Here is a 26,316-nt window from a genome sequence, read left to right as displayed (position 1 = left end):
TTCTGACACCTTTCTATCAGAACCAGCATTAACTTCTTGAGCAATCTGAGCTCCAGTAGCTCGTCTGTTTGATTGGACCACACGGGCCAGCCTTCGCTCCACACGTGCATCAATGAGCCTTGGCCGCCCATGACCCTGTGGCCGGTTCTCCACTGTTCCTTCCTTGGAGCACTTTTGACAGATACTGACCACTGCAGACCGGGAACAGCCAACAAGAGCTGCAGTTTTGGAGATGCTCTGACCCAGTTGTCTAGCCATCACAATTTGGCCCTTGTCAAACTCACTCAAATCCTCACGCTTGCCTATTTTTCCTGCTTCTAACACATCAAGCTTGAGGACAGAATGTTCACTTGCTGCCTAATATATCCCACCCACTAACAGGAGCTGTGATGAAGAGATAATCAGTGCTATTCCCTTCACCTGTCATAATGTTATGCCTGATCTGTGTACAAAGGAGAGACATGAGCTAGTTTACTGTATACTGTATAGTGAGACACTTTCTGTTGACACAAACCTCTCAAGAAAATATTTTCACCATTACAAGAAAATGGGATCTATGGGATCTTGCCATTAAATATGCTACTTAGTGTTGTTTGCTACCTTCATAGAGGCCTAGTTGACCTCTATCACATGTAAATCTCTCAAGACATTTCTCAGAACAAGTGTCACCATCTAGCCACCCACCAAAATACAATAAAAATTATAGATGCAGGCCAAATATTCTCATTATTTGCTCATGGTACCCATATCTTTGCCCAAAGATGATTTTCTTTCCTCTGTGAAACAAGAAAGATTTTTCAAAATATCATCTTTTGTGGTCAAATTGATGACAAAATGTTTAGTTTTGAGTGAACCAGCCAATTCCTTTAGGGCATTTGTTTAACTGGACTATTAAGGCAACCACTACTGCCCATTCCAGACACCTTTTATTTATATAGCGCTTTATACAATATAGCTTCACAGCAGCTTTAAAGTGATAACAGGAAACTGATGCCAGTTCAGTTGTAAAGATCATCAGTTACTAAATTAGTTAATTTCAGCTATAAATTGCTGTTGTCCAGCTCAGTTCAGTTCTCAAACAACAGCCCAAGTACAGTCAGATCAATAAAGTTGAATATTAAAGGGGTGGTTCCGTGTTTTTTTCTAGGCTTGGTTGTGTTTATGGGGCTCAGTATAGCATGTCTTAATACTTTTTTTTTTATTTACCTATTTTTCTTCTATTCTCCCTTTATTCCACACTGCTGTCTCCACTGTCCCGTTTGCTTCCTGCTTCTATGAAGCCCATCCCTCTGAAAAACGCAATGGTCTTAGATTGGTCAGATGGCCAAATGTAGTTTCCTGTATTTTTATTGGCTGAAGAGCCAAGCACAGGTTGCCGGAAACGCCACGCCAGTCACATCTGCGGAGACTAGCAAGGGTTTATGATGTCACCAACCCAGGAAGAAGCTTGTTGTAGTCCAAACCGGCCGCTTTTGTAGGCAATAAACTGCCATAACTTTAAAAGACAATATCTCCGTTTGCATTGAACTTTCAGCGCTGTAACTTTGCAGATACTGTTTATGCTCAAGCAACAACAATACACACTAACTAAAGTTAAAAAAGTGAAATCGCATGCAACCACACCTTTAAATAATATTGTGCCCCCAAGCCAGAGGCCACAGTGGCAAATAATCCAAACTCCATCAGGTGACTAAATCCTGCAGTCCTCCCTAGTTATTTCAACAAAATGTCTCCTTTATAAGGTCCAGTCATTCCAGATAATTTCCGAGGCACTATAACACAATGCCCCCTCCCCTGTGGAGTTAAAGTCCTACTACCCACAACTGCGTCACACAGCAGCTCCATGCGCCCTTATGAGTGCGCTCGGTGATAATATCACCGCACTAAAAATGTGAGCACATCATCTGCCGCTACACGCAGTACGCACTACACGCACTAGATCTGTTCTGTTCCACAGGTACAGAAGATGGACGTGAAGGACCAAGGCGCACAAATGGAGCCTCTGCTGCCCGCGGTAAGACGCTCCTTAACCAGCCGCTATAACGCAGCGAATGCAGTGCACTACATCTGTCCGATCAGGGATCATATGTTCTGATTGTGTGGATGTGTGTGAGACCGTGAGAGATAGACGGAATGAGTGACTCGTTGCTCGTGAGTGTCTTGCCCATCTGCAGTCTGAAGGCGTCACGCATGTTACAGTTTCAGCATTTCACTGCATTGCATGTCGCAGATCAGGACGGATTTTTTTTATTAACGCGCGATGCTCTGCTCGCCACAGGTTATCATCGTAGATTATATTAGCATACATGTGTGTATTTACATGTTAAACTTCAAGATGTCTTGATAGGAGGACGATATTGATAAGAAAGTTGATTTGTACCACGAGTGAACTTGAGCGAACTCGTATGTGAAATATATCAAATCAGCAGAAAAGAAAGAAAATTAGGCCTAATTACATTTTTTTTGCATGATAATTAAGCCTTCATTTCCTGCCAAATTCTTATTACTGTGATGTGAAAAATGTATTTGCCATATATTTAAAATGTAAAGTATAATTTGCTCATTTTATTACACTCGGTTATTGCAGTAACTTTATAATACAGTAACTAATACTGTATTACAGTAACACGAATCTATTAAATCCTCATGATGCCATACAATTTTAAGGATTCTAAAATAGGATTAATTATACAAAATATAATTTCTTTATTTGGTAATACTTTATTTGGTCACAATTTAGTTTAGTGTCCAATTCTTACTATTAACTGACGTTTGCCTCTATAAACTCCTAATTATTGCTGATTAATAGTGAGGTAGTTGTTAAGTTTAGGTATTGGGTAGGATGTACAATAGATGTACAATATGTTCATGCAGAATACGGCATTACTGTGTGCTTTATAAGTACTAATAAACAGCGAATATTCTAGTAAAATACATGATAATAAACAACTTGTGATAATTGGACCTTAAACTAAAGTCTTACCCTTTATTGTCCTTGTTACTTACTTATATTATTACAGAGTACTTAAATGTATAATTACACTGAAACACAGACACCTTAAAATAAAATGTTGCCCTTTATTCTTTCTTTCTCTCTGGTGGTGGAACACAGTGATAGTCAAGTAAAGTCAGCTTTAATTCTATAGCACTTACTTCACTTACTTATACAATACAGATTGTTTCAAAGCAACTTTACAGTGATAAACAGAATGAGACAACTTCAGATTCTGCTGTAAAGCTCTAAATAGACAATCGTGTCATTATCCAACTCAAGTCAGATCAATGTTAATTCAGTTCAGTTCAATAACTGTAAAGGTCATCAATGAAACCGCTATTAGCAGCTCTATGAGACAATAGTGTGTTATTCAGCTTGAATAAGGTCATTGTTGATTCTAATGAAATGTTGAATTTGGTAAAACCTTTAGAGACATTTATCCAATTACTAGTAAACCATCTATTAAAGGGTTAGCTCACCCAAAAACTATTTCATTAATTCCTCACCCTCATGTCGCTGGACACCCGTAAGACCTTCGTTCATCTTCAGAACACAAATGAAGATATTTTTGTTGAAAGCTGAGAGAGGCTTCAGAAAGGCCTCCATTGGCATTCAGTACATTCCCACTCACAAAGGCACTAAACACATCGATACAAAGCCCATCTCACTACAGTGGCTGGACAATCATTTTATGAAGCGATGAGAATTGTTTTTGTGCGCAAAAAATCGAAATAATGACTTTATCCACCAAGTTATTGTCTTCCGTGTAGGTTTCGGACGTGAACTCACACGATAGCGGCGCTCCTCCTCCTCTTCCGGGTCACGAATAGAATGGCGGATCTCCGTCATATTCTTGCGCATGCGTCGAGTTTACGTCAATAACTTGGTGGATAAAGCCGTTATTTAGATTTTTTTGCACACTAACTATTTTCATCGCATTGTAAAATGATTGTCCAGCCACTGGAGTGAGATGGGCTTTGTGTCGATGTGTTTAGTGCCTTTATGGGTCTTGTGAGTGGGAATGTACTGAATGCCAATGGAGGCCTTTCTGAAGCCTCTCTCAGCTTTCAACAAAAATATCTTCATTTGTGTTCCGAAGATGAACGAAGGGCTTACGGGTGTCTAACGACATGAGGGTGAGGAATTTATGAAATAATTTTCATTTTTGGGGGAACTAACCCTTTAATGTTAGATGTCATGTCTTCTCAATATAAATTACAGTAGATGATAGACTGTGTTTTAATCCAGGATCTAATGATTCCATTGGAGAGCAGTTTCAACAGCTGTCAGCACCATTTTAATTCACAAACCCCACTGTGACTGAGATTATCCGTGACACTGGGGCAATAGATCAGGCCATGAGGATGTAATGATCTATAGTGTTTTAATGACCATTATAAAATGAAGCCAGCTCAATGGCAATAAATGCATCTAACAGGGGCTTTAATAATGTTTCTCAACTGGTTTTGTTTTCTTCACGACATCAAGTGGTGACCCAAAATGTTCTTAAGATCAAACACTGATATTTAGCCTATGATCATTTAAAGTCCCCCTTTAGTCAATAATGGTATCCCTTAAACTCATCTTTGATCACTAAAATTACACATTTAAATGCAACCTGGAAATGTTGGGACTATTTTAAATTTGAATAAAATGGAAACTAAAAGACTTTCAAATCACACAAGCCAATGTTTTATTCAAAATGGAACATCAATAATATAACAAAGGTTAAAATGGAGAAATTTTACACTAAATGAGCTCATTTCAAACTTGATGCCTGCTACAGGTCTCAAAATAGTTGGGATGGCGGCATGTTTTCAGTGGTGTAGCATCTCTTCTTTTCAAAACGTCTGAAGACGTTTGAAACGTCTGGGCATGCATCGTCTTTTTGTTTTCAGTTTATTCGACATTCGTCCCAACATTCCTTGAATTCGGGTTGTATTCCTGTCAAAAAATATAGTAATGCCTTAAAATAGCTTTAATGTAACTAGTGTACATATGTAATTTAGTATATGCAGATACATAAATATGCAAATAAGCCCCGCCTCCACTCACTCACTGCAGCCCACTCGCTCAATTTTCCTGTAGTAAATGCTAGCCTTTTGCTTGATTACATTATCAAACAGCTAATAATGTGTTGCTAATGTTACACAATCCATGTTCCCGTTCACCATCTTAGACTGTCTTTTAAAAATCAGCATCCTTGGAAATGCTTTGAACATCACTGAACGTCAGTGGAGAATGGCATATAGTTCATCATAACATCGTAATATACATCATGTACATAAACCACCCGCTATATTGCTAAATGCACACGATTTTTCATATCAATAGAAAAATATACAGAGATAATCTGGCTTCTCTTGAGACTCCACTGCTTCAGAGCATTATAGTTAATGATATGCTAAACCCCGCCCACACGTTAACGTGATTGGTTACAAGGTTGTTTGTGATGTCAGATAAACCCTCGATTTCAAACTACGTTTTTGTGTTTTTTTTTTTAAACTACAGTTTAAGGAGAAAATACTCAGCAATGGTGTTGACTGTCATGAATTGGCGAGTAGTTTCATTTTAAAGCATATTAAAAACACCAATTAGGCCCCATTTAGGCCCTATTTACACTGCATGGTTCAAGTGACCCAATTACGATTTTTTCCTCTCATGTGGCACAGATCGGATATGACGTGAATGTATAAGCAGGAAAAAAACGCATCGATTCCGATATCCTCAGATCGGATTCAGGCCTCACTTAAAAACTGAGAATGAAACCATTTGTGTTTCACATTCTTCCTGGGAAACGAAAGCATCGCTACAACTTCTGAAAGTGACCAGCAGTGTTTTAGCAAACATTTGTCACAAATCGTTCACGTTTCGGTGTGTGTATCAGACAGCGGGAGACTGCAAGTTATGGTTTTTCGCAAATTATTGCATTTAATAACTCTTTTTAACGTCAAGCAAGTCACATAAGTAACAGTAATGTGCCCAGTCTCTGCCCAATGTGTGACCTAAAACTTACACTTTTCACAATGTTGAAGTAAGCTATTAAAATCATTCAGATATTGCGAGCCATTGCGATATGCATATTGCGATATGTACATTTGCAATATTTCGATAATTCCGATATATTGCACAGCCCTAACGTCAACCCAAATGGACATGAACTGCGATCAAGGGCTCTCTAAGCAAAACATTGAATAATAATTTCGTCTGCATCCATTGCATATCATGCCGTTTTAAAGGGTTAGTTCACCCAAAAATGAAATTGATGTCATTAACTCCTCACCCTAATGTCGTTCCACACCCGTAAGACTTCCATTCGTCTTCACACACAGTTTAAGATATTTTATATTTAGTCCGAGAGCGTATGCAAGTGTATGCACACTATACTGTCCATGTCCAGAAAGGGAATAAAAACATCATCAAAGTAGTCCATATGAGACATCAGTGGGTTAATTAGAATCTCTTGAAGCATCCAAAATACATTTTGGTCCAAAAAAAACAAAAACTACGACTTTTTTCAGCATTGTCTTCTCTTCTTTGTTTGTGTTCAAACCTCAAATAAAGATTCAAACGGTTATGAATCAGCGCATCGATTCATGATTCGGATCACATGCCAAACTGTTGAAATCACTTGACATTGGAGATCCAAATCATTGATCAATTCACTGATTCATAACCGTTTTAATCTTTATTTGAGGTTTGAACACAAACAAGCAAGAGAATACAATGCTGAATAAAGTCGTAGTTTTTGTTATTTTTGGACCAAAATGTATTTTCGATGCTTCAAGAGATTCTAATTAACCCACTGATGTCTCATATGGACTACTGTGATGATGTTTTTATTCCCTTTCTGGGCATGGACAGTATAGTGTGCATACACTTGCAAACGCTCTCGGACTAAATATAAAATATCTTAAACTGTGTTCTGAAGATGAACGGATGTCTTACGGGTGAGGAACGACATTAGGGGGAGTCATTAATTACATAAATGTCATTTTTGGGTGAACTAACTCTTTAATTCCTTTTCTGGGTCAGGGCATCTTGCAGAATATTGGATATATGTCACTTTAAAAAGATATATGGTGATATATGTCGCTTTTAAAATATATAAAGATATTTGGTTACTGTAAAAAAAGCTTTTATTGTCTCCAAATCGGAATTGTGCTATAAACAACATTAAAAACTTGATTAGTGTGTTTAAAACGATAGTTCACCCAAAATTGTAATTATTTTCCTCATTTACTCACCCTCACGTTGTTCCAAACCTGTATAATTTTCTTTCTTCTGATGAACATTTTTTTAAAAAATTCGTAGACAGTTGACAGTAGCCATTGATTTCCACAGTATTTTTTTCCAACTATAGAAGTCAATAGCTACCGTCAACTGTCTGGTTTGTCGTTTTTGGGTGATCTATCCCTTTAATATATATAATATTACTAATTATATTATTAGGGTTACTTTTAGCCCAACTGTTTTTAACCCAATGCATTGGGTTAAAATAACCCAACGTTGGGAAGGTGCTATACCAACCCACAGTTGGGTTACGTGTTGGGTTATTTTTAACCCAACATTTTTAAGTGAGTAGAGACCCACCAGTTGAGGACGCTGATCTAAAGTGGCTTTCAGTAGATTTGGAGGTCACCACTTCTCAGGTATAAATGGGGCAAATGTGCATAGTTAAATGTAGAACATCAAAACATTATTCCTCTCTAGTTTCTGGGTTGACAAACCCTGTAAGCCTCACATTCACAGCTCAGATCTGTGCTCATAAAGCTGTACTTTGCCTCATGCTGGCTGGAGTATCTCAGACAGGCCTAGTTTGATCGAGCGTAGAGCTCATTTGCTCTTGTCCAGCTGCAGTGGACTATTTTTGTTCGACTTGCGGATGGCGGTCCAAGCTTGGCTGTGGTTCATTACTGGGAGGGGTTGGCAACTGAGTTATAAGATATATTTCAGAAAATACCATTATCAATATTATGCTTAAATCACATAATGCAATGTAAATGTGATAAAAATCAGACCAAACCAAAAATCATTCAGACACCAGATATAATGTTTCACTAGTGTGTGCAGGATACTATAGTTCATTTATGTAAGTGAGGATAGCAAAATAACTGTGACATATCATACCCAAAAATTCTTCATACAGGTACTACCAGTAAAATTGATCAAAATTTGAAAATTCTGACATTATCAAGATGAATTTTTTTGGATAGAAGTCATATTTTATTGCCATTTTCTAAACTAAAGTGAATAAACTGTAATATTGTGAGAAAATGTTGAAGGTGTCTAAATTAATTTTGGTTTGACTGTATGTCTGGAGAATGCACTGAAGAGTTTAACCATATAAAGCCTAAATTTGGTACACATTTCTAATGCATCTCATCATGTTGGTCATTTAGATGCTCAAAAACCTTTTGCACACAATCTGTGCCTTCTGACGTTTGATGAATATGACTTTTTAGCTGGTAAAATCCTTTTAGTAAAATGGTAAAAACATCCCTCTTCAGGTCGTTGTTCAATCAAGATGAACATGTATTAGACTGAAGCAGCTTAGGTTACCCATATATCATTTTTGAGATAAATATTGTTCAAATGTGACTTTTGAGGAACGTTTACTTATTCACCTCTCAATCTTCATTATATTACAATGCATTAATATGTTTTAAAACTACAGTGCTTTGATCATACAACTAAGCATTTAAATATCATCTAAGACATTATTGTGAAATATTGAGTAACAACTGAAATTGGTATGCATTTTGCTCTATTGTTATAAAGATCTCATTTATACATAAATCCAATAGAAATTGAATCAATCTTTTTGACCATATAAACTTCAGCTTCTGCACTAAATGTTATATTTTTGCTCAGTTTGATGTGTGTATAAGCTCCATATTCTAGCTATATCATATAGTGATTAAAGCCTTAATGTTCAGTAAACTGTTACATTAAAAAAAAAAAAATTATATATATACACACATACATACATATATATATATATTATGACTATTATTTCATATGCCAGGCTTTATAGGGTTAATGCTAGTATGCTATTATATATTGCTAAAGATTTAGAGCAATACTAGTGTAAATCTTTAAGATGTTGTTGAGATGTAAAAAAGCAGCACTGGACTCAAAGTCCCTTTAGACCAAACCCTGAGCCGCTGAGTGTTTTTGTGCTGGAGAGAGACTTGCACTGCTCTATAAGTAAAATGTAGAATGTTTAATCATTCAAGCAGCACTAATAACCTCAAAACAAATCACATTATTCATCCAGTGTTGGCAGGAAAGGAGCTTTTGAATGACCCTTAAAACAGTTCTAAGCAGGTTTGTGGTTTAAAGCACTTTAGCACATGGGATATCTGAGGTATCAGAGTTGTTTGTGGCATGCTGTGTCACCCATTCTCAGCACATATATGATTTAAGTGATGTGAGTTTTTTTTTTTGTCTAGATCTATATCATGACAACTCTTGAGGCCCTATTTAAATGATCTGAGCACATGGTCTGAAGCGTATGACGCTGGTGCACTTAGGCCGTGTCCGAATCCACAATGCTGTTACGGAAAAACAGTTGGTGTGCCAGGCGCATGGTCTTAAGTGGTTGTACCTTGTCTCTTAAGCCCCTTTCACACTGCGATTCCGGCAAATACACAGATAATGCGACTCGGCATTTGTTCCCGGGCCGCTAGATTTCGTCCATTCACACTGCCAGCGAAATACCGTAATATGTGCGCTTTTACACAAAACCCGTAACGGTCCCAGGTCGAGTTGACATGTGACATCCAGATGTGACGTATAACGGCGAGCGATCTCAGCTTCAGCGCGGATAGTAAGGAGCTCTGTGGTCTCGACTTGTGTCCAGTTTGCGCACATTTCTGCTTGTTTAATTTTAGTTTCTTTTGTATACGAACACTCTCTGCGTTTAAAACACCGACGAGCTCTTCTGGCACTGCAGGGTTGTATTATTGAAAGAACAAGCTCTAGGAGTCGCACGATAACTACGTACACGTTGAGGCATTAGTTTCGGCTTTTGTTCACACAGCGCTCGTCCCGGATCGAACCCTGCAATGTTACTAGTACCCCGACTCGGGTTCAATTCGGTAATCAATCCCGGGACGTGGTTGCTTTCACACAGAAGGCGACCCGGCAATGTTCTGGGAATATCGCGGGTCCGACGTGCAGTGTGAAAGGGGCTTTAATGAGTCATGGGGGTGTTTTGGGTGTAACATGCAATAAAGCAATCAGAGTTTCATTTCCCATTCCCTTCAATGCGCACGCGCCATGGCGGATTCACTATTTACATTAAAAGACTGAACACTTCTCCAGGGAGAAATCCTTTTATTTTTAATAATTTGAAATCCGGAAATCAACACCAATAGAGTTAATTTCAACACTTTAAAAGTGTATATATGGGAACCACCCGCAAAGTGTTAATTCAACACTTTTAAAAGTGTTGCCTCTCACAACACCCAACTCGGTGTTACAATAAACTCTAATAGAGTAAAATATTAACACCAATGCAGATAACAACAACACTGTTAGAGTTAAGTGCAGCTTTGTAGAAAACACTGGAAGAGTTAAAATTCTACACTGTTCTGGTGTTGACCTAACACTTCAGAAAAATGGAAATCAATCTACTCAACTAATACACATATACATATACATATACATATACATATACATATACATATACATATACATATACATATATATATATATATATATATATATATATACATGCATACATATACACACACACGCTGTTCATTGTAAAGTAAAAAATAAAGAATGCAAAAAGTTGTTTTAAACTAGTTCTTTATTTACGAGCAAGTCCATTTATATCACAGAAGGTTAACTTTTAAAATAAATGATGAAGGCATAATATATGCATTTCTTTCATAAGCTATTAAAGCTGCTTATAAGTGTGTAATACTTCAAGTCCTGCATGTCAGTGAATATATGTCCTGTGTCAGTGAAGTTGGTTCAGTACCTTCAACTTTGCAACAGAACAGCAGTACTTGAGTCAACACAACATTCAGCAGATGAAAAAACAGTCGCAGGATATCTGTGGATCAGTTGTGTCCAGTTGCTAACAGTACAGTTCAGTTGTGGTTTCATATGCAGAGCAGGAAAGGCTGTGTAGATCCAACTCTCTGAAATCCTGGTTCCCTAAACAACACAATACCAGACCAATTACAATTAATACTAGTTGTATTTTATAAATACAGCAAGTTTATGGTGCAAAAAGTTCAATCATCTTGGACTTTGGTGACTCAACCAATAAACTATTTTGGTTAGAATTGACTGATTTCCAAGTACATTAAAGGCTTACTTCATCCATGTTACTTCTGTTATTAAATTACTCACCCTCATGTTGTTCTTAACCCGTAAGACTTTTTTTCATCTTCAGAACACTTAATGAAGATATTTTTAATAATATCTAAGAAATTTCTGTCCTTTCATTTACAGCCTATTCAGCCTCCACTTCCAAAGCCTAGAAAGGTACAAAGGAAATCATAAGTGATCTATGTGACTCCATGGGTTTAACCTCATTTTTATGAAGCAAGTGCTTTATTTGCTCAAAAAATCTCAACTCCATTTATAAAATATATATATATATTTTTTTTTTGCAAACACGGCATTTGCATAGTTTAATGAAAATGTATATTAAACCACTGGAGTTGCATGGAGTACTTTAATGATGTACCTTTATATATTTCTGTGGCTTGAAAGTGGTAGTTGCATGGACTGTCTATGATTCAAAATGCGCCGAGGCTTAATGAAGCGGTGTTTTGAAATCTGCCATGCCGTTATTTTTTTTATTTTTTTACGCACAAAAACTATTCTCGTCACCTCAGAAAATTATTGTAGAGCCGCTGTAGTGAGATGGGCTCTGTAAAGACATCTTTAGTGCCTTTATGGGTCTTGAGAGAGGAAATGACATTGGTGTCAATGAAGGCCTTTCTGAGCCATCGGATTTCAACACTAATATCTTCATCTGTGTGTGAAGATGAATGGAGGTCTTACGGGTGTCCAACGACATAAGGGTGAGTAAATGATGACAGAATTTTCATTTTTGGGTGAACTAACCCTTAAGAAATCTCACTTACTAGTCATCTGCTGGAATGATTTTTGTTCCCTTCTTCCTGACTTTGTGATGTTGGGGGCAGGTGATTTCCCAATCTGTTGAGTCTAAAATCAAACAGAAAATATATACCTGTCAAATCATGAAAACAATTAGTTTGACTCAATTCTATTAGCCAAATACCAACAAATGTGATGTTTGTGGCCATGATTCTCTCATGTTATATGTTAAATCTTACCATCTCCAGACAGGTTCTAGTCTGTACAGTCTTCAAACACCAAGCCAGGTACCCTTTACTTGCTGCATCATAGAAATTCTCCTAAAACACAAACAGCAAAAACAATACATTTAAACATGAAGGCATATCCAAACGTTAACCAAAAGTTAGTGATAATTAGCCTACATTTTGCATAAATATTTAGTCTGAAAGAATGACTTACCCATTCTAAAAGTATTGGTCCTCCAATAATAGTGACACTTTCAAGGGTATTGGTCTGCAGTTTGTGGAGTTGTTCTTCTGTTTTTCAGTCATATGGTAGGTGTGCTGGCAACGAGCAAAATATAGTTTGAGGATGAAGAAATACTTTAAACAGTCTTAAAGTATACATGTTTCATTAGTTTTAAACACAGACTCTAGTGCATCTATCCATCATAAAAGTGCATCTATCCATCATAAAAGTGCATCTATCCATCATAAAAGTGCATCTATCATCATAAAAGTGCAGCATCCATGGACGGATGCACTTTTATGATGGATGAATGCACTTTTTGCCTTAGTTGTCCTTTATTGTAAATAAATATTATTGATCAATATCTGTGCTTAAAGATATTTACCAATAATCTGCCAAGAAAAGCACTACAGTTTTCTATACCTTAAACATACCTTTTTGCTGCAGAACAGAAAGCATGGTCATCTGTCAGCCTTGGTTTCAGTCCAGGGGGGTGGTCAAAAATCAATGTTGATGCAGCTGATGAACATGATGCTTCTTAAGACAGAGACAGGTCAAAAGCAAATTAGGTCAACATTTTTAGAAGTTCATTAAACAATCCTGCCTAAAACTTTGTCACTTGATTTCGCAAAAAAATAGCTTTCTTTTGTTAGTAATACGAGTCTTTGAATCTGGAATTCTACCCAATAAAAATCATACACAAAGATTAAGTAGTGCAATAAGATTACACTTCGGTGAATAAACTATAACGGGGAAGAGAAAGCATGTTAGAAACCCCCGTTTGATGCTGCTTCACCAGTCAGGCCACTGCCTTTTAAGCAGCAGTAGCTACAGAATGTGTTTTTCCAAGACATAAATACATAATTATAAAGCAATTATACAGATTATAATATGTGTAGAACACTTACTTTAGGTGTTTTCTCTGTTAAAAGCACACTCCGTGTCTCAACTGCGTCACAAGCCTAGTCTGTAAGAAAGGTTTAGGCGCGTTTTAAAAGCGTTAGATATTGTTAAACGACGTCATTAAAAAAACACGTTGCAAATTAGGCTAAACACTTACTTTCGTCGTTTCCCTCATAACGTGCAAGCGGCGTGCACCCGCCTCCTCGTCGTCAGTTCCATGTCACCACTCACGAGTCAAAGAAAATACCGCATGTGAGAAAGGTTGTTTCGTTTAAGCGTGCAGAGCATTTAAATATCGCGTTAAATAAACATTTTATAAAATACATATTGTAAATTAGCTAAAACACTTACTTACGGCGTTTCCCTGTGAAAAAGCACCCGCCTGGTCTGCTCCGTCCGAATCACGTCAACGAAAATGCCTCTATGAGAGCTGTTTAACCGTGCACAGCACATAACTAGTTATAAAACAATATAATGCTATAAAATGGATACGTGAATGAGATGGAACCATAGGATGGCGTTTCCCCTCCTTGATGTTACGCATCGCGAGGCAAAGAAAATGGCGTCTGTGAGAAAAAATTCGAGCTTGTTCCGCTGCCGAAATGTCCCGGATGTGACTACACTCTCTTTCAGTGTTATTGATATTTAACTCTGAATATGTTCACCAGCCAGAGAGTGCGGTTTACACTAGCAGTGTTAATTCAACACCAGAAAATTAACTCTTTACTCTAAGAGTCCTTAACACCAAGATTTTGACACTGGAGATTTTGTGTGTAATAAGCAGATTGTACGCGCTTTGTGCACCCATCCATAGGTACTTACAAACTCTTTAAATAACAAAAAATACAACGTTTGGTCAAAGGCACAGTCGTTTCAAGTTGCTTCAAAATAGCAACACGCCAGTGCGTCTCATTTTCAGACCAGCACGGCCATGGGTGAACAAATGGGCACGAGTGCATTTGCTATTTAAACAATGTGGAGGTGAAAATGATAACTGATAACTGCGTCAGGCTGAAACTAGCAAAACACACTGTTGTCACTGACGCCTGGCTTCACATTGCACCGAACATTTTTCTGTGGTTAACATTGTCGCTATATGATAAATTAAAATAAGCTGATAACATCACTGTTTTCTCCAGAACGACTGTTCAGCCAAATAAAATTTTGTTGCAATATTGTCCTTTTTAATACTGTGAAGCTGCTTTGAAACAATCGTTATTTTAAACGCGTGGTATAAAGAAAGTTGATTGATTGATTGATTGATTGATTGGTTAAATTAACAAAAGTGGATTTGACCCTGGTGCTTTAAAAGCATGTGCTAAGAACGTTAAAATAGGGCCCATTATGTGCATTTGAGGTTACCAACATTTAAATAAACATTTAAATGAAATACCGTAAGAAAATACTTTTATTGTTAAATAAAAAAAAAAAAATCTAGTTACATACTCTTGTGTTTTTAGAAGCTTCAAAAATAGGCTAATCCAATTATAATCTGACAAAGGGCCCTATCTTGCACCCAGCGCAATTGATTTTGTACACCGACGCATGTGTCATTCCTATTTTGCACCCGCGCAAAGCGCGCTTTTCCCTCCACAGAAGCACGTCGCTAAACTAGTGAATGAACTTACATGAATTACACGTAGCAGATCTATACAGGTGGAGCTGGGGAAGATGGAGGGTTTCTGAAAGCGTGCTGCACCTGCTATAGCAAATGCTGACCAGTATTTGAAGGTTGAGCTGCCAGCTTATTGGCTAATGATACAGCAGGAACCAATCAGCTGTGCCCTATAGAGAACAAGGATTGTAAGCAGATTGAGTTATGGACCCATCCAGCCTGCTCCATCTAGATTATCACGACAGAACGTTGTATTCATTTGTTTAAGAATATAGACATTTATTTATACAGACAATGACTGGATTACACCTTAAAGACATGTTGTTGTAAATTGTGGTATATATTTTATAAAAAGTTTTGTGGTTTTAGGTGGTGTAATGGTCCAAAGATTATATAAAAATTAAAGAGGTCTCACTAAAAGGTATATATATATATATTTATGTATATATTCAAGGCTTGACATTAAGCATGTTCATATGTGCATGCTCAAATCGTTCATTCACTTGTCCAAGTAAAAAATTTGCTTGTCCGGAAAAGTTCGATATTTTTTTAATTTTGTGTGCGTGTGTGTGTGTGTGTGTGTGTGTGTGTGCGTGTGTTGTAACTATAATTTATCTGAATAAATATTCTCACAAGTGTTCAATCAGCTTTGACATATTTAAATCTGCATATTTGTGAATTAAAAAATTCAATTAAAGTTTTTATTGAATCATTTCAAATTTGTGATATTTTTACCTTTTATAAAGCGCATTTCCCCCCTAATCTTATTAAATATAGGCTATGCTTCAGATTTCATTTTATATTGTTAAATTTGATCAGTACATTCAATTAAATTAAAAGACTATAAGGGCTGTTAACAATAAAATTAAATAATTTACACTGAAAAATTACAACTGCATTAAATAATGTTTTGAGATTTGTAGTTTTGAATAGACACATAAGAAATGTTGGAAAGTATGTTTAAGCATGAAACTAAACCTCCAGTAGGTGGCAGCAGGTGGCCGTCTTAATGAGTGAGTCACTGAGTCGTTCATTCAAACGATTCATTCAAACACTGAATCGTTCAGTAACACACTTGCTGCTGTGAGACGCGTTACGGTTCTGCTGTGTGTGAACGATTTTCGCTTCTGAAATCGAACAAAAGCACTCAATATTGCATCTAAAATGTAAGTGACTTTAAGTGAATGTAAATGTAAGTGAATGTTAATTAATTGTTTATGAAACTGTCATATGAAAGCAGTGCCATTTTCAGTCGTGATGGTATTCAGGAAACAGCTTAAACGCTCTAGAGTTGTAATTTCTCCTCGAGAGGCTGCATGAGCGTCAACAGCGCGACCTTGTTATCGTCAGTTCATTATATATTATTATCCACCACTATCGATCGCCACTTACACTAAATTAATGCACAATCATTCTTGCAATTTGGTGATTCAGTAGTTATGTTTTGTTTTAATCAGGCTCTTGTCCGTCGGGCAAGTAAAATTCTTTTTAACTTGTCCCTTCAAAAAATCCACTTGTCCCGGACAAGCGTTAATGTCGAGCCCTGTATATATAATATTATTAATATTAAATCTTTTGTCATTAAAGTCAGGGTCAGTGGGGTAACCACTATGCAGGATTACATTTTGGAGTCATGTGACAAAAAAGCAATAAGACAGGAAATTAAATCATAAAAAGGACCCCTGTAGACTCTCATAATTGTGTGTAAAGGTCAGCAATTTTCTTTAAAATATCATATATTTTGACCTTTTTCTGTCATGGCAAGTTTAGTTCAAATAATACGTTAGAGTAATGATATTAATGATTTTAAATGTCATGATATTTGTCAAAACGTAGATGTGTAGATGTCTATTTAAGGAGATTTTTGTGGTGAATGGTCACAGTAAAAATGTGACACTTGCATTTTGAAGTAGTAATGTCTAAACTTAGCACGCATGATGTTGTCCAGTATCACAGGACAATATAATGATGGCTTTTTCAAAGCTCTCTGCTAAGACAAAGCTAAGCTTTATTATTGAGATTACACTGAAAAACATTTTCCGCTCAGCGTGAGTCAAAGCTGCTTATTATTGCTTAATGGAAAGTAAACAGTGAGCACTTACATCTGTTGATAGCGATAGTCACGCTGAACCAGGTGAATTGTGCCTCCAAGACGATGATGGATGAGAGCCAATTATGTGTCTTGTTTGGACTAATCTGTTGTTGTAGTCTAGAGCTTGTAATCTCAATATGAATTCTGTAATGTACTGATAATATGTCAGTAGTAGAATAAAAATATGTCATAAGTCTTCTCCCTCTGTTTTTTGATAATCCACCAGAGATGCTCATGTAATGGCCTTTAGCAGATATTAAGCTTCTGAGATTGTTTTAAAACTAATTGGTGCTCTTCGGATATCCAGGATTATTGTGTTTGCAAGATGTCCTGGTACCTCCTCTATTAAAAGAATCTCTTTTGGGGGTAAAATTAAACCCAGAAGAAATCCGCTCAATGCCATCCAAAACACCAGATGTGTGCAGCTTTAGTGCATGTAAAGGTCCAACAGGTATATGAACCCTAAACGATTCACAAAACCGTATATTTATGTTTTACATATATTCCAAACAGAGCTCCCTTGCTGACATATATACAAAGAAAGCTGACATTTATGTCAGAAGAGGTTTTGTTTCTCATTCACTCACAAATTCATAAAACATAAGACCTAAAATAATCAATATGCATGTTTGTATGACGCAAAATATAATATACTGATCATGGCACTGCGAATGTGGAGCATTTTTGAATCCCAGTGTGATGTTAACATGCTTAATTTTTTCTTGTTCGGATTATTTCACGTCTACACCATCCCTCCTTTCAGTCCGATCTAAATTTAACTCAGATTGAGCTCAGTCGGATTGATTGAGGTGTTTACATGAATGATTTTCAGTCAGATTGAAAAATCTATTGATTATTTGAGTGCAGGTAAACATAGTTTGTGTGTGTTTTTAGTGATTACTTTCAGAATATTAGCTACGCCGATCAGACATAACATTATGACCTAATATTGTGTTGGTCCCCCTTTTGCTGCCCAAACAGCCCTGAACCGTCGAGCCATGGACTCCACTAGACCCCTGAAGGTGTGCTGTGGTATCTGGTACTATGATGTTAGCAGCAGATCCTTTAAGTCCTGTAAGTTGCGAGGTGCGGCCTCCATGGATCGGTCTTGTTCAGCACATCCCACAGATGCTCGATTGGATTGAGATCTGGGGAATTTGGAGGACAAGTCAACACCTCAAACTCATTGTGCTTCTCAAACAGTTCCTGAACCTTTTTTGCTTTGTGTCAGGAGCATTATCCTGCTGGAAGAGCCACAGCCACCAGGAAATACCGTTTCCATGACAGTGTGTACATGGTCTGCAACAATGCTTAGGTAGGTGGAGCGTGTCAAAGTAACATCCACATGGATGGAGGACCCAAGGTTTCCCAGCAGAACATTGCCCAAAGCGTCACACTGCCTCCGCTGGCTCGCCTTCTTCCCATAGTGCATCCTGGTGCCATGTGTTCCCCAGGTAAGCGATACACACACATCCGGCCATCCGCGAGATGTAAAAGAAAACATGGTTTATCAGACCAGGCCACCTTCTTCCATTGCTCTGTGGTCCAGTTTTGATGCTCACGTGCCACTGTTGGCTCTTTTGGTGGTGGACAGGGGTCAGCATGGGCACCCTGACTGGTCTGCGGCTTTGCGGCTCCATACGCAACAAACTGAGATGCACTGACACCTTTCTATCAGAACCGGCATTAACTTCTTGAGCAATCTGAGCTCCAGTAGCTCGTCTGTTTGATCGGACCACACAGGCCAGCCTTCACTCCCCACGTGCATCAATGAGCCTTGGCCGCCCATGACCCTGTGGCCGGTTCTCCACTGTTCCTTCCTTGGAGCACTTTTGACAGATACTGACCACTGCAGACCGGGAACAGCCCACAAGAGCTGCAGTTTTGGAGATGCTCTGACCCAGTCGTCTAGTCATCACAATTTGGCCCTTGTCAAACTCACTCAAATCCTCACGCTTGCCCATTTTTTCTGTTTCTAACCTATTGACTTTGAGTGCAAAATGTTCACTTGCTGCCTAATATATCCCAATAATAATGTTATGCCTGATCGGGTGTAAATTTCTAGGTCATATCTGAATGATGGTGTAAATTTAATATGTGTTTGTTTAGCACAGTTTAGGTGCAATGAAAGCATGCAAGCTGCATTTTTAATTTGAATTAAATGCATTAGTTTGTATCATTGTGATGGAGTGAAACTCCAGCACTTTTTCAGATTTTGAAAAGCTTTTGACAGATGTCAGTAGTGTTCGCAGATGCAATCGGTAGATGCATAGTAGGAGTGTGTGTGTGTGTGTGTGTGTGTGTGTGTGTGTGTATGTGTGTGTGTGTGTGTGTAAATTCAAGCATAGCAAACCTGCATTTCAAATAAAAATCACATTTTAAAGGCACTAAAAATATCCCAATATATATGCACTGCACCTGCACGATGAAGCTGTTGAAATGGTGTTTTAAAAGTGTGTGAATGCTGTGTGCTAAAATATGAAGAATTAGTCATTTGTTTTACAGAGACAAAACACAGGAATTTTATCTGTAAATATTTATGTTTTGCAGGTCACCTCGCCTGGAAGACCAAGTGTGGTAAGTCGAAATGTTTAATACACTTGATATTTTCTTATGGTTGATATAATGCCAGAATCGTGTTTCATACTAGGCTGGATCATACATGGATGGATTGGATCTGATTGACAAAAAAACAGCCAATATATTTTAATTTGATGGTACTGGAATACTGTATCCTGTCAGCATTTGTCAACACTCTCAATACAGATGCATGATTGGGGAAGGACAATTCACTGCCATCAAAATATAACAAAAAAGAGCACGGTATGCTTGATCTCCTCGTGTGGCAGTTTCTTCCTCGTGTTGTTCTTCACAGTATGCCGCTCATGCATTCAAGCAGCTTTGTAGTGTCTAGATATACCAAAAGGTCACAGATGTTATAAATCTGTCATCTGTCAAAGGACATGCTCATTTTGCTTCTTTTCTGCTGTTTTTTAGTCAGTAAAGACCTTGAAATGTCAGAGGTGCCACAATGCGTAGTTACAGTAATCTAGCTGCAAACCAGAGATTTATATCACATAAACTGCAGCATTAAAGCATGTTTTTTAATCATTCTCCTCTGATCTTACAATGGATTATTATTAGATGCACTGGCGTTTTTGGGAGGATTTTCATTAAATGAATCATTTATGTATTGTTTTGGGAGATTGCACATTTTCCTAAGAGAGGAAATCCTGCTGCTGTGCAGCAAAAGATCAGTGAAATGCAGCACACCGACACTCAAATCGACTCTCCTCTGTTGTCTGAAAGCTTTTGATCTGCTTCTATATTTGTTCTGATTTTGTGTTACACAAGCTAACGCCTGTATGTCAGACAGGGACAGGAAAGGGTGAAGGATGAAACGTTTCTCAGAATATTGTTTTTCATGCAGGATAGTATGTATTTTTATAAATTCTGTTTTTTCAAAGCTGTGACAGCCATGGAAATACATTTTTTGTAGATATGCGTTATTATCAGATACACATTGTTCTTATGTAGAGTGCAAATCATTCACAAGCAACACATTCATATTGAATCTGTCATGTAAAACAGAGGACCCAAGAGCGAAGGCAGGTACGATGACAATCTTTAATGTTGACAGAAACAAAGGCAGTAGAGGACGCTAATATGGAACAAACGTAAAAGTCAATAACTTGTCGGTGACAGAACCAGGCTCCGAAGCGGACAGGCAGATTTGGCAGACACCGTACCGCAGACAGCAGGGCGACTGGCCAGAGAACAGGTGTGATGAACACAGCTAGATAAGACACAACCAGACACGACTACAAAACTTGACCAATGTAGAGTCACTAGCAGATAAAGCAAAGACCACAGACGCCGGCATAATGATAAAATCTGACAAGAAAGCTGAGAGAACTGCAGAGTAAAGTAGCAGAGAATCAGGATAGAGAAGGAACAGGTACGGTGATCACTGATCATATGTAATATATATATATATATATTAGGGGTGTAACGGTTCACAAAATTCACGGTTCGGTTCGATACGATACACTGATGTCACGGTTCGGTTCGGTACGGTTCGGTACGTTTTAGATACTACAAAAAGAAAAAAAATTGGCAGATAAATTACCTTTTTTATTTTTTAAAACTAACAAAGTATGAATTTTTCTTTTTTTTTTTTTTTGATTTTTTTTTACATTGAGCAAAGATGGAGCTATACTTTACCCATCTTCTATGTAATTACAGAAATAGACTCTTTACAATAGCTCTCCACACTTTTTTCACACTGCTTCTGTCATCCCTTTGGCCAAATCCTCACTTGTGTGACTCTCAAGGGGGCGTGTCTGAAGAACGTGTACATTCAGGTAGCTTTTTGTAGCCCTTGATGTCCAGCCGTCTGTTGTCAGAGCAACCGCTGTTGCTTTGGCCAAAATTGGTTCTCTATTTGGGCTTTTGTTTTTTAGTACAAAGTAGGAATTACTGGCTGAAATGGGCTCGTGAAGGAACATTGTAACGGGGCTCAATTATTTTAAGCACGTTCTTAAAACTCCGTCTGCAGTGCGTATGCAGTGCGTTTTGCTCTACGTATGCGGTGCAGGAGCCGCACGCCCTGTTGTGCTTTCACATATGTTGCGTTTTCAGTCCGCAACCGTTAACATGGGTGCAGAAAAAAATACGCACCGCATAGGCTACGCACTGCAGACGGAGTTTGTGTGAAACGGGCGTAAGGTCTCATATCCACGGCTATAGTCATTTGAATAAGTTGGAAATGTCTGTCTAAATGCTGCGGGGATAGTTTGTGGCTGTTTCTTCTTTTTATCGTCTTGTTGTCGGCGTAAATGAGTTGATTGACATGACAGGAATTATTCCCGCTGCTGTACCATCATGTAGCAAATGCGACATACCGTTGTTTTTTTAATCCATCACTCTTGCCAACACCATCATAGCTCACAGAGAATCCAAAGTTCACCAACACACCAGACCTGTTGGTTATTGGAGGATCTTCTATTTCTGGTCTGTTAAACGCAATAGCCATTTTGCAATGAGCATTCAGCGCGTAGCCTACTGAGTAAGCGAGCACCTGACTGAGCAGTCTAAAAAATATTAGTTTTTTGTGTTGAACGCATAACATTATATTTCACACACTTTTTTATTTTCCAAATCTAATTAATTAGACCAAGAACCGTTCAGTACACAATATGTACCGCGTACCGAACCAGGGCTGGACTGGTAATCTGGCATACCGGGCATTTGCCCGGTGGGCCGACGCACTTTTGGGGCCGGTATAGTGTTTAAAATCAAAATAAAATTTAAAAAAAAAAAAAAATTTTTTTTTTTTTTTTTTTACCACTGACAACATGCAGCGACAGCGGCCCATTGGTTTGTCTTCTGAATTGACAAGCCGAAGTGAGACAGACCTCCCCTCCATATTAGGCGCTTTTTTCTATTTATTTATTTATTTATTATTTGAGCGCATGGAACTGCAAAAGGCGAATATCCGCACAGCACAGCCGCTGACGAACGTACGCTGCGTTTAAATACTGCTCTATGAACGGCACTTTGACTTATTTAGTTTTATACAATCGTGTGATATGGAAACATTACAGTTCTGTGGTGAATCAGCTGAAAACAGCCGCGAGCATATGTAGCCTATTCATGACGAGGTAAAGTGGAAAACGGCAACACACCAGTAGTATATTCCTGCACAACCGGAGGCTGCAGTTTCAAGACCCCAGTTTCAGGACCGCAATTCTAGGACCCTCGTTTTTTGTGACAGCGCCACCTACAGAACTGGATGATATAGCGGTGTGCTGCAGCTTTAGGACCTCAGTTCTACGACCCAGGTGGTTTAGTTAGAAGCCTACATAGTATCAAGATATTTAATCTCAGGAGTATATTTTATGTGATTTTTTTTAATTCAAAATGCATCCGAGGTTAATTACAAAGTGTGTTATACCTGCTTTGATGCACAATTTTAAATTTAAACATTCATTTACACAAAATATAATTGAAAAATGTATATCAATCTTTAAAAAAAAGTTGAGTACCTTAAAAATCGTAGTTTCTTGAATTATACTGTATATAGATTAACCTCCTTAAGTTTAACTAATTATTTCATAATCAGGTAAAATAAATATGGAATCAGTATATGCATTCACTAAATTACAGTCAGATATTTTAAAGTTTGTATAGAGGCAAGACAAGACTCAAGAATGATTGAAGAATATATATTTATGTCGTTTTTGCAATAACAACAGCACCAAAAAGACCCCTTTTTTCATCAGTTACTGCACAGACGGAATGGCTATATATATATATATATATATATATATATATATATATATATATATATATATATATATATATATATATATATATATATATATATATATATATATATATATATATACACACACACACATATGATTTAACACTTGTGCACTATTGGAGTTGTAGAGAGAGAGAAAGCCAAACAGAATATTAATGTTACTCATGTCTAATTCCAAACTCCAAATTTGTAAGTATATAAGAGCAATATCCACCAGTTGAGACCATGGTGCTATACAGTTGAAGCTGCATACAGCATGAGGCAACTATTGTAAACATTTCCTATATACCTTACTTAGCTAAATGGATGACGACTGAAAGTCATTATACTAATCTGGTGAACATGGTAATTTTGATAAATGAGCCACGGCACAAAATGAACTGTAGATGATAACATAAATTTAATAAAAAACTGCACAATTTATAAAAAAACAGCAAGTGTTACAGAGATGAATATACAAATATATATTGATATAATACCCTTCTATTTTGAAGCGCTCCATCAGAAGAAGACACCACCTCTTTCTAATGAAAGCCATGTCCATCTGAAAGATGTGTGACATTGAAAGATACTATATTAGCATATACTTGGCAAAAAAACAAACAAACAAAAAACAGAAAAAACAACAACAACAAAAAACACTGAGACTTTATCCCGCAGTCATTTCCACAGTGATGGTGTGGCAATCCCTAAAAGCAACAAAAGGTAACATGCATGACAAAAGCCATTGCCATCTCGGTTACATTATGAAATCTACATGATAAGCAGAATGGAATATAATGTTTGGAGTAGCTAAATATGCATTTATTAATCACTGCAATGTTATGCCCAGTCTTTTCAGTCCAGCTCCAAGGATAACAAAAAAACATTTGTGCAAGATTCATACAGAATTATTATTATTTTTTAATTAAAGGATTCATTTTAATCTTTTTAATCTTTCACAGCAAAAATATATCAGTACAGGCTATAAGAACGTAGCCAAAGTATAAATGGCTGAACTTGTCAAACATTATGCATCATTTAGACAGGCTGATATTGTAGTGCAACCAGGCAGTCAGAGCAGTTATGTAAGAATATTTTATTCTTAACTATGGTAAAACAATGAGTATTCAGCAAGTTTCCCCACTAATACAGTAAGCTACAGGTAAATCACACACCCTTACACCAACATTTGTCATCTTTTTAAGTTTAATAATGTGCTGGCTAGATGTATTATAGTCATTAAAAATCAAAAAAGGATTTAATAAATCATGGCCACGCCACGATCAAGAACATCATAGTAATTAATAAAACTAGCACAAATATTCTTAATTTGTGTGAATTAATTCTTAATTGATAGTTAGCAGCTCACTTTAGTACATTTTGTTTCGTTTAAACATTATAAAATAAAACTTGATTAAATATCGGTACTCACAATCTGTTCGGTGTCCATCGTCCATCTTAAATTAGTTTTGGTGATTCAATTCGGTAGGTGGTGCTGTCACAAAAAACGAGGGTCCTAGAACTGCGGTCTTAGAACTGGGGTCCTGAAACTGCAGCCTCCGGTTGTGCAGGAATACCCTTCTCCAACACACACACAAACGCTTCACTTTAGCACAACCACAACTTACTCTGCAGCTACTAACAGCGAATAAATATGGTGTTTAGGAAGAAACATTTATTAAAAATGTTGCTATATTACATAAATTAATATTGCAGAATATCACTTTTATAGAGGCTGTTTTCGTATTTTCTACAGGTGTTTACATTTTTTGACTTACAAATAAGTTTATTATATATGTTTTATATAGTTTTGGAAACAATATAGCCATATAATGAGGAGCAAGGTTTGTACAGTCTATGTTTTTAACCCTGTGACTACCATGATCTTACATTTAAATGAAACTGGTCTATAGTTAAACTAGTCTATAAAACAGCTTTAAGTCTGGATCCCATAAATAAAGGACAAAGCTTTTTTTTTCCTCTTTAAAAGTTTTAATAACTTTTTTTAATAGATTTAATGAAATGTAATCGCCTCATAAAAGATAGATATCAGTGTCTTACTTAAATGATGTGTTAACTCTTCAAAAATATGATTGTTCAACCCCAAAATGTGATCATTTACTCCCCTAATGTCATTCCAAACCTAAATGAATTTATTTCTGTGTAGCATAAAATAAAATAATTTGAGTGTTTTTTTGTTCTTACAATATTCAAATGGTAGCCTAACCAAAATGGCTTGGTTGCCAACATTCTTCAAAACATCTTCTTTTGTGTTTCCCAGAAGTCATGCAGGTTTGGAATGACACGAGAGTCAGTAAATGATGACGGCATTTAAAAGCAGTAAATGTACTTTACTGCATCCTAGCTCAAAATCATCAGTGCTTTACTGCTAAGGGCATTTCTGTCTGACCAAAAAAGCAATATTAAGTTTATCTGCATTTGCAGCAAATTCGATAATATCTATCATTATTTGTCCTTGTCCTAGTTTTATTTATATACGCCAATTTAAGGCCCCAACCCCAGCAAAAACACTCACGGGAAACTCATGGCCCGGATGTGCTGGGTATGCCAGAGCCGAATTTTAGCCCCAGTCCAGCCCTGTACCGAACCGAAAGCCTCGTACCGAACGGTTCAATACAAATAAGCGTATCGTTACACCCCTAATATATATACTGATCAGGCATAACATTATGGAAGGTGAAGTGAATAACACTGATTATCTCTTCATCACGGCACCTGTTAGTGGGTGGGATATATTAGGCAGCAAGTGAACATTTTGTCCTCAAGCTTGATGTGTTAGAAGCAGGAAAAATGGGGAAGCGTGAGGATTTGAGTGAGTTTGACAAGGGCCAAATTGTGACGGA

At 37.3% G+C, this 26,316-nt stretch overlaps 1 protein-coding gene and 1 long non-coding RNA gene across 6 annotated transcripts in view; one reads left to right on the top strand and one right to left on the bottom strand.

Annotated features, from left to right (window-relative positions):
• Positions 1 to 1,815: 1,815 nt before the first annotated feature.
• slc4a10b (solute carrier family 4 member 10b) overlaps positions 1,816 to 26,316 on the top strand; it is a 124,222-nt gene continuing 99,721 nt past the window's right edge. For 2 of the 3 annotated variants that reach the window (XM_067444590.1, XM_067444588.1), the window contains exons 1-2: positions 1,816 to 2,014; positions 19,693 to 19,719. In XM_067444590.1, coding sequence (XP_067300691.1) covers positions 1,967 to 2,014; positions 19,693 to 19,719 — 75 coding nt within the window. In that variant the 5' untranslated portion in view covers positions 1,816 to 1,966. The remainder of the gene's footprint in view (positions 2,015 to 19,692; positions 19,720 to 26,316) is intronic. The other variant, XM_067444591.1, reaches the window with a different exon arrangement.
• On the bottom strand, positions 10,803 to 13,914 carry LOC137076196 (uncharacterized). Of its 3 annotated transcripts, none has more exons than XR_010905241.1 (8): positions 13,787 to 13,914; positions 13,593 to 13,661; positions 13,441 to 13,499; positions 12,967 to 13,069; positions 12,524 to 12,627; positions 12,322 to 12,402; positions 12,109 to 12,190; positions 10,803 to 11,167 (listed from the first exon to the last, which is right to left on the bottom strand). It is a non-coding gene; the product is annotated as an uncharacterized lncRNA (long non-coding RNA). The 3 variants fall into 3 exon arrangements; XR_010905242.1 differs by having other exon boundaries at positions 13,791 to 13,910; XR_010905240.1 differs by having other exon boundaries at positions 13,593 to 13,894.

Source organism: Pseudorasbora parva, chromosome 5 (assembly GCF_024679245.1).
Source record: "Pseudorasbora parva isolate DD20220531a chromosome 5, ASM2467924v1, whole genome shotgun sequence".
NCBI lineage: Eukaryota > Metazoa > Chordata > Actinopteri > Cypriniformes > Gobionidae > Pseudorasbora > Pseudorasbora parva.
The sequence above is the reverse complement of the archived record's forward strand: the minus strand, read 5'-3'. Positions and strand labels throughout refer to the sequence as shown.